Source organism: Gobio gobio, assembly GCF_949357685.1.
Source record: "Gobio gobio genome assembly, chromosome: 21".
In the NCBI taxonomy this organism is placed as follows: Eukaryota; Metazoa; Chordata; class Actinopteri; order Cypriniformes; family Gobionidae; genus Gobio; species Gobio gobio.
In genome coordinates, this window is record NC_137117.1 from 1,093,535 (window position 1) to 1,102,924 (window position 9,390).

General features: G+C 42.3%; 1 protein-coding gene across 2 annotated transcripts in view; it reads right to left on the bottom strand.

Moving 5' to 3' along the window:
• Window positions 1-9,390, bottom strand: part of itchb (itchy E3 ubiquitin protein ligase b) — a 61,933-nt gene that overhangs the window by 35,979 nt on the left and 16,564 nt on the right. The window contains exons 7-11 of one of the 2 annotated variants that reach the window (XM_079802597.1): window positions 8,826-9,001; window positions 5,597-5,792; window positions 5,212-5,307; window positions 3,865-4,039; window positions 187-256 (exon numbers count right to left, since the gene is read on the bottom strand). In XM_079802597.1, the coding sequence (XP_079658723.1) occupies window positions 187-256; window positions 3,865-4,039; window positions 5,212-5,307; window positions 5,597-5,792; window positions 8,826-9,001 (713 nt within the window). The remainder of the gene's footprint in view (window positions 1-186; window positions 257-3,864; window positions 4,040-5,211; window positions 5,308-5,596; window positions 5,793-8,825; window positions 9,002-9,390) is intronic. The other variant, XM_079802598.1, reaches the window with a different exon arrangement.

Sequence of the window (9,390 nt, forward strand, 5' to 3'; positions counted from 1 at the left end):
CATTTGTTAAATTGGGACACTGAAGGATGTAGAGGCTAATTTTAGTGCCGCTTTGCAGGTGCAGATAATACGGTTACCAGAACAATAAAAAAGCGGCTGCTGGTCCAGCATATTACAGAGGAGATAACAGTTTTCCCAGCGGTTTCTCCTGGTGATGAAAGGAAGGTTTGGCGCTCTCTCTCTCACCCCATCCGTGTGGCAGAGGTCCCAGCGGGTCAAACTCCTTATTCTGGGCGGCTGAAGCCTGATCCGGCAGCTACAGAGAAACACAAAGGAGAACATTATGGCTAACTGTATAATATAAGGACAAAATTATTGACTATTACACCTGTAATCACATTCTATATACATCAACATTAAAGGGGACCTATTATCCCTCTTTTCACAAGTCTCATGTGTCCCAAAAATATGTCAAAATACCCCACAGATCATTTATTATATCATGTTGTAAACGCCCATTTTTGAGTGGAAGGAAAAACATGCTGTTTTTGTGCATGTATCTTTAAATGCAAATGAGCCTGTACAGCTCATGCCTCGGATACTCTGCCAACAACTAAATATTTACTTTTTACCATTATAGGGTGGTTGTGTACACACATTTATGATTAAACATCATGTAAAAATGATTTTAGCATAATAGGCCCCCTTCAAAGGGTTAGTTCACCCAAAAATGTACATTGTGTCATTAATGACTGAGCCTCATGTGGTTGGACACCCGTCAGACCTCCGTTCATCTTCAGACACAAATGAAGATATTTTAGTGTAAAGCTGATGCTGAGAAAGGCTTCAGATTGGCCTCCATTGGCATTCAGTACATTTACACTCACAAGACCCATAAAAGGCACTAAAAACGTTGTTACAAAGTCCATCTCACCACAGTGACTCTACAATAATCTTACGATGCGACGACAATAGTTTTTGAGCGCAAAAAAAAATCTTGTTCTTGTCTTCCGTGTGTGTCTCCACGACGCATGCGCGAGAATATGAGCAGATCCGGCGTTCGGGAATCCATGAAATGCTCACTTTAGCCCCATTTTGAGAACTACGCCGAGACCTAAAGCACGATCAGTGTAGAATTCAACAGCTGAGATACGCGCGTCTTCCTCTGCTCGTAAACAAATCTCTTCTGGGTCATGTGTCCGAACGCCGGATCTGCTCATATTCTCACGCATGCGTCGTGGAGACACACACGGAAGACAAGAACAAGTTGGATAAAGGTGTTTTGATTTTTTTTGCGCACAAAAACAATTGTCGTTGCTTCGTAAAATGATTGTAGAGTCACTGTGGTGAGATGGACTTTGTAACGGCGTTTTTAGTGCCTTTTCTGGGTCTTGTGAGTGTAAATGTACTGAATGCCAATGGAGGCCTATCTGAAGCCTTTCTCAGCATCAGCTTTACTCTAAAATATCTTCATTTGTGTCTGAAGATGAACGGAGGTCTGACGGGTGTCCAACCACATGAGGCTCAGTCATTAATGACAGAATTTACATTTTTGGGTGAACTAACCCTTTAATGTGAAGTTGGTCCGCCCTTTGCAGCAGCTTCCACTCTTCTGGGAAGGCTTTCCATAAGATTTTGGTGCGTTTCTGTAGGAATTTTTGATAATTCATCCATCCAGTAGAGCATTTGTGAGGTCAGGCCCTGATGCTGGACGCAAAGGCCAGTCTAGCAATCCCCATTACAGTTCATCCCAAAGGTGTTTGATGGGGTTGAGGTCAGGGATCAGTCCAGTTCTTTCACACCAAACTCATCCAACCATGTCTTTATGGACTGTTTTGAGCATTGGGGCACACTCATGCTGGAATAGAAAAGGGTCTTCCATCCCACGCTTTGCATTGCACTTGGTGATGGAAGACTTGGATGAGCTGCTTGGCCATGGAGCTTCCGCCACACAGTTTTTGTGCTGATATTGATCAGCACTTCAGGAATCAGCAGAGCATTGGTGATTTTTACGCACCGTGAGTCTCAGTCCTCAGTGAACCCACTTCTGGTCGGTTTCCAATAAAACCTCTTACAGCTGACTGTGGAATATCAACCAGGGATGAATCCCATGAACTGACTTATTGCAAAGGTGGCATCCTAATCACAGGTCCATGCTTGAATTCACTGAACTTTTCAGGATTACAAAGGTTTGAAAATGCAGACTTGATTTTATACACCAGTGGCAATTAGTCTGATTGAAACATCTGTCCCAATACTTTTGTCCATACAGTGTATAGCAATATTTTCTGAGAAAAGTCCACGAATTAATAACTTTCAAAGCCATAACTTTATAGGGTAACTTTCTCAAAGATGTGTTTTGGTCGATCGGATCACAAGTGGACGACGCTAAAGGTGTAACAGGGTCTAAAACGTTTTGAGCTTGTCCACTTTTGACCACTCCCAGAGGTAGTCGAAACACATTCGACTGTGTTGCTTTTGTAGTGTAAACACTCATGTGGTCAAATGCATTGGAAATGCCACAAAAGACCACCTACTCTCCACCTACTGACCTAACGCGTGAACATTATGGGAAGCGCGCTAGCCAGACAGGATTTTAACTTGGTTGGCAGATAACCCACATTTGGTTCAAACTCCGTGTTCTCTCACCATTCCTGATTTCTAACAAACAGCTTGTCTTGCGGCTTTCAGAGTAGCTCTGTGTGTTTTTCCAACGGCTCCGGGGCATTCATATGTAAATTACGTGAGCATATTTAGTACATTAGATCGAAAGATCTGGAAAAGCCCATACATTTACCCACCCACCCTCGAAGAAATCAGGACAGAAGTGGTTGAAAGTGGACAAAAGAAACTGAATAAAACACCAGGTGTAAACGGGAATGTGTCTCTCTTGTGATCCGATCGACCAAAATGCTTAATAACAGGTGTAAACATAGCCTTTTAAGGCCGGGACACACCAAGCCGACAATAGAGATGTTTTTGAAAGTGGTCGTCTTATGGTGCGTTCACACTGGACCCGAATAAACCGAGGGCAAAGTGAAGTTTCATAACTTTTTTATTTTTAGGATATTTAACTTTACGTTAGCGTTGTAGCCGACTAGCGCTGACTTTGAATGTTTGACTGAATTTTTTGCTTTATTTCATGTGTAGCTTATTATACCTTTTACTTATACTTTTGTATTATTGATCATACATAAACTTGCATTTAACAAAAAGAGACAAATATGGACACTTTTCTGAACCAGATATTAATATATGATTAATATAAATCATATGATTTTTTCCTCATTGTTGTCACTACTAGAGCAAGCTCCTGATTTGTTAACGCGGCGCGAATATCCACCAAAGTTCAGATTTTTTAACTTGCGCGAAACGCGCGTCAAACGCTCAATTGGTGTGAGTTGGCGAGTTGACAGTCGCCTTTATGCTGCGTTCACACCAGACGTGACTTGCCCGAAAGTTGGCCGCTTGAACATTTTGAGTTTACTCGCTTCATTCGCGCGTGACATTCAGATGCAAATTCGCGTCATGGAAGGGGCTTCTGGCTCGTCTCCTGACATGAGCCCCGTTTCCACCGAAATTACCCGGGACAATTTGTACCAGGAACTTTTTTTACAGGAACTTTTGTTCCTCCAGACCTGCTACTGTCTGCGTTTCCACTGCGGTCTGAAGTACCGGGAAGATTAGGAAATGAGTCCTGAGACGTTGGACTGCGTGCAAACAATCATTTTTGTGCGACACTCTATGCAACAATAACAAGTGGAGGAGATGCAAGCAGTGTTGCTTTTGCTGGTTATGTATTGGTTTAAATATGTAATTAACAAAAGGGCGGAAAAGAGACGAGCACTGATACTAAAGCGATACTAAAGCGGCCCCTGAGGCTTCTTCATATATCAGATCTATCTGTGCGTTTAAGTTCCTCACCCCGATGATGAACCTCTGGTTGAACTGCTGCATGGCTCCCTGTAGCTGATTGCGCTGGTGCTGCCACTGCTCGTAGTTCCTCACCGTCTCCATCGTGGGCCGCTGCCACGTGGTGGTTCTGGTAATGTGGTCCACAAAATACACCCGTCCCATCTGGTCCACGCGCCGCTCCCAGCTACAAGAGAGAAGCTCAGTTGAGGCCAAAAATTGTTAAGCATTAACCTTTTAAATATGATATACTCATCTGGTCAAGAACGTGTTTTGTGTGTCAGTTGGTCAGGTGAAACTAACTAAGTTTGATTAGTCAGACTTGTTTTCCAGGGAAATATGTAGTTGTACATCCGTAAAGGCGATCCTAAAAACATAGGCTGCTTCTTAAAGGGTTAGTTCACCCAAAAATGAAAATTTGTGTCATTAATGACTGAGCCTCATGTGGTTGGACACCCGTCAGACCTCCGTTCATCTTCAGACACAAATGAAGATATTTTAGTGTAAAGCTGATGCTGAGAAAGGCTTCAGATAGGCCTCCATTGGCATTCAGTACATTTACACTCACAAGACCCAGAAAAGGCACTAAAAACGCCGTTACAAAGTCCATCTCACCACAGTGACTCTACAATCATTTTACGAAGCGACGACAATAGTTTTTATGCGCAAAAGTGCTCAAAATGGGGCTAAAGTGGCATTTCATGGATTCCCGAACGCCGGATCTGCTCATATTCTCGCGCATGCGTCGTGGAGACACACACGGAAGACAAGAACAAGCTGGATAAAGGTGTTATTTAGATTTTTTGCGCACAAAATCTATTGTCGTCGCATCGTAAAATTATTGTAGAGTCACTGTGGTGAGATGGACTTTGTAATGACGTTTTTAGTGCCTTTTCTGGGTCTTGTGAGTGTAAATGTACTGAATGCCAATGGAGGCCTATCTGAAGCCTTTCTCAGCATCAGCTTTACACTAAAATATCTTCATTTGTGTCTGAAGATGAACGGAGGTCTGACGGGTGTCCAACCACATGAGGCTCAGTCATTAATGACACAATTTACATTTTTGGGTGAACTAACCCTTTAATATCTTTTCTGGTGAAATTTGACCTTTATGGCTTTATAAATTAAGATCCACCTAGGTGGCATTCAGCAGTTGTTTTTTCGCCATGTATATTCTAATATAATGATCAGATCTTGTGTCAAAGCCTTTATTAACAGACCAGATCCTGAACTACAAAGCAACTCCACCTGAAATAGCCAAACTCTGACTGTGTCTTACAGTTTAAATATGTTAAAAGAATGCGTCAAGTATGCATAGTGCATTCTTTAAAGGGCGTGTCCCATGATTCAGTTTCCTACCCTGACGGCAGAGGCTCCGGTCTCTCCCAAGTCGTCCTCTTTTCTACATGATCAACAAAATACAGACGGCCGTTCTGATCGACACGCTGCTCCCAACTGCACACACACACACACACACACACTAGTTAGTGATTGAATGAAATGGAAAAACACTGCAAAAACTTGTTTCTCTAAACATTCTTAAATCAAGATACATTTACTCGAGATGCAAACTGACTTCGTTTCCTGATATATTGATCAAAATGAAGTGACTTTATGCTCAGAACAAGGAAAATAAACGTAATAAAAAGGGAAAACAAGTCATTTGGGAAGTGAAGTAAGCACTTCTGTTTATTAAGCAAGCGCACAGACACTGCAGATTCTCATATTGATATGAATATCATACCCGGGCGGCAGAGGTCCGGTGTTGACCATGCTGGGAATCCGGCTGGGGGCGGGGACTACACTGAGAGCCGTCCTACCAGGCTGCTCCACTGTGGGGGCGGGGCTTGAATCTGAGGCTCCTCCCCCAGAGGGATTACGAACCGGAGTGTCAGAACGAGACGAATCGCTGCCGTCAGGAATTGAACTAGTAGAGGAAGCTGCAAAGAGGAGGAGAGTGGGACCATTTTCACAACGCAATCTCCCAAAAATAAATAAAGATTTCACAATAGTCGTTTGTTCTACGCACCTGACGAAAAAGAGAATTTTTTTCAACTGAGAGCGCAACAACTTCCTTCAAACAATAGTCGTCAGCTCAAATTATTTTTTAATAACACACAAACACACACACACAACTATGATTCATCAAAAAATGCATTATTAGTTAATACTGTCCCAAAACAACAAATAAGTCTTTTGTACTTTCTAGACCTTTTTGATATTTGAAATCTAGAGTGAAATCATATTTAGAGCTTTGACGTGCTGGAAAAAAGTGTGAAGCTCTTGAAATCCCTTGAAAAGTGCTTGAATTGCACTCTCAAACGGTTGTACGAACCCTGAGATGAATAATGTAAAAACATTTGACTATTTCTGCCACAATACCATGGTTACAGTTAGCGTTACTACATTAAATCCATGGTGAATGCTGGTGATTTGTGGATTGCAAAGCCTTCTATAACTTGTTCATTCATACAATGTTTCTCCTGGTCTGGACATCAGCGCTGTTTGATCTGATATCTGTGGTTTATAACAGAGAATTGTTATAAAATGCGACTATTTTGCTTGCAGTCTGGAGCCCTGATTTCAATATATTTTAACCTACAATAGGAGAGCATTAAACATCAAAATAGCCTAATGCTGCGTACACACCAAATGGGAATAGAGCGTCAAAATCGTGTATACTGCGTCTAGTTGGACGCTTGAACATTTTTAATCCACTTCGCTTCAAACACTCGATTTATTCGCGCGTCCAATTCGCCGTGGACGTGTGTATAAATCGAGTGTTTGAAGCGAAATAGACGCGCGTTCAAGGTGCTCCAGGAGAAATATGTCATAAAACACCACTCTGCCTCTTTTCATTTTCATTAAAAATATATATTAAACATTAATAGCCACACAAATGTGGTCCAGGCAACTCCTACATTATCTTCACTGCATGTATATTTAACCCTCTGGGGCTCTTCGGTCATTTCTGACCCAAATGTTTTAAAATAAAAAATGTTAAAAATCGTAGCTTCATTGGAATGGTTCGAAACTTAGTGACTTTATTGGTACTTGGTATATGAACACCCAAAAAAAATTGGGGACAGGATTTGAAAAGTCTAAGTGGTCGTAAAAAAATAGTCACACTCAGGACCTTCGGGTCAAAAATGACCCCCATAGGAAATGAATGGGAAATTGGCAAAAATATGAAAATACAGAGTTTTTTTGTGCATACAATCTACAAATCAGCCAGAATGCAGAAAAAAAGGACTCAACAGTGAAGATCTCTAAAACATCAAGAGTGCAAAACAGACAAAATAACACACACACACAAACACAATTAGCTTTTGGAATGGCACGCGTTCATTTGTGTGTGCGTGTGTTTTTGTGCGTATAAGTGTGTGTGTTTTTTTTGTCTGTTTTGCACTCTTGATGTTTTAGAGATCTTCACTGTTGAGTCCTTTTTTCTGCATCCTGGCTGATTTGTAGATTGTATGCACAAAAAAACTAATTTCCCATTCATTTCCTATGGGGGTCATTTTTGACCCGAAGGTCCTGAGTGTGACTATTTTTCTGTACGACAACTTGTGCTGCGTTCACACCAAACGCGAATAGAGCATCAAAATCGCGTCTACCGCGTGTAGTTTGACGCGCAAACATTTTGAATGCATCCGCGGTGAATTGGACACGCGTAGAAATCGAGCGCTCGAAGCGAAATAGACGCGCGTTCAAGCTGCTCCAGGAAAAATGTCATAAAACACCACTCTGCCTCTTTTCATTTTCATTAAACATATATATTAAGCATTAATAGCCACACAGATGTGGTCCAGGCAACTTTTACATTATCTTCACTGCATGTGTATTTAAATATCCTTAAAATATAAAGTTATGAAACGTCTCTTTGCCCTCAGTCAAAACTATTTGGCAGACAACAAATTATAGATTCATGAGAGCAAAGATCGGCCGTTAGATCCACACAAGATGAGCCGCTACAGGACATCAGAGCCAGTGGCAGATGCAGAAGGACTGGCTGAGGAAAGGCTGCTCTCGCTGGGTTAATGAGCGCCGCTGATCCACTGGATCTCACAACTCCAAAAACACAAGATTATTATTTTAAATAGGCGCTCTCTTTATAAATAAACTACAGATTTGAGCTTTAAACAACTACAATCTCACATGAAAAACTCTTAAAACTACATTTTGTGACACAATAGTAGTATTTTTAAATTATGCAGGGTTTCTCATTACGTCACTTCACCACATGACAGCAGCGAGCAGGCTCCTGATTGGTTAACGCGGCACGAATTGACGCCAAAGTTCAAATTTTTCAACTCGGGCGTCAGACGCGAATTCGCTTCAAACGTGTGAATGTACAAAAGCACCATTCGCGTGTAACGCGCGTATCGTGCAAGGCGCTCAATTCGCGTCCTTTGCGCCGCGCGAAACGCACCTTCCGCGCCGCAGGACCTCCAGACGCGCATCAACGCGCCTTTCCATTGACTTAACATTGAAATCACTCGCGCCTGACGCTCTATTCGCGTTTGGTGTGAACGCAGCATGAGACTTTTCAAATCCTGTCCCCAATTTTTTGGGGTGTTAATATACCAAGTACCAATAAAGTCACCAAGTTTCAGACCATTCCGATGAAGCTACTATAGTGGTAAAAATGTGCTATTGCGTGATAAAAATGCTCAATGTGTCCACCGGATGGCAGCGATCTCATTTAAAAAATTGCTTTCATGAGGCCTAGGCTTGACTCTAAATGTTTTTATTATATTCAATGTGTATGTGTGTACATATATATAAAACACGTTGACATGAGACTAGTGTGATACAATCACATAATAATCTTGTCTGTCCAATTTGATAATTCCTCTCCGAGCTGGCGCCTTTCCATTGACTTTCCATTGCGATCACTCGCGCCTGGCGCTCTATTGGCGTTTGGTGTGAACGCAGCAGGACAGAATGTGTGTGTGTGCGGATGGTCTCACCTGGGGAAGACGTGGGTCTGCGTGGGGTTGGCGGAGGAGGTCGCGAGGGTCGTGGGGGTCTCGGGGCTCGTGACCCTCGAGCTGACCCTGAGGGCGAGTCCATTCCATTGACACGGCCATTAGGAGCCGAAGGCCGATCCTGACCGTCTGAGATCGTTGGGGACGGATCTCGGCTACTGCACAGAGAGACACACACAGGAGACTTGAGAACACAAAACCACATGTGACATTCCTCCACCAATCACAGGTTCCTCTGATCACTCTTGATACTGCCTTCAACACAATAACAGTTTGCGGATGATGATTTCTTCATTTACTCTTGTACACTAACCGTTAAAGGGTAACTTCAGTGATTTAGCATTAAAGGGTTAGTTCAGCCAAAAATGTAAATTGTGTCATTAATGACTGAGCCTCATGTGGTTGGACACCCGTCAGACCTCCGTTCATCTTCAGACACAAATGAAGATATTTTAGTGTAAATCTGATGCTCTGAAAGGCCTCCATTGGCTCAACTTTACACTCTCAAGACCCTTAAAAGACACTAAAGACTAAAGTTACAAAGTCC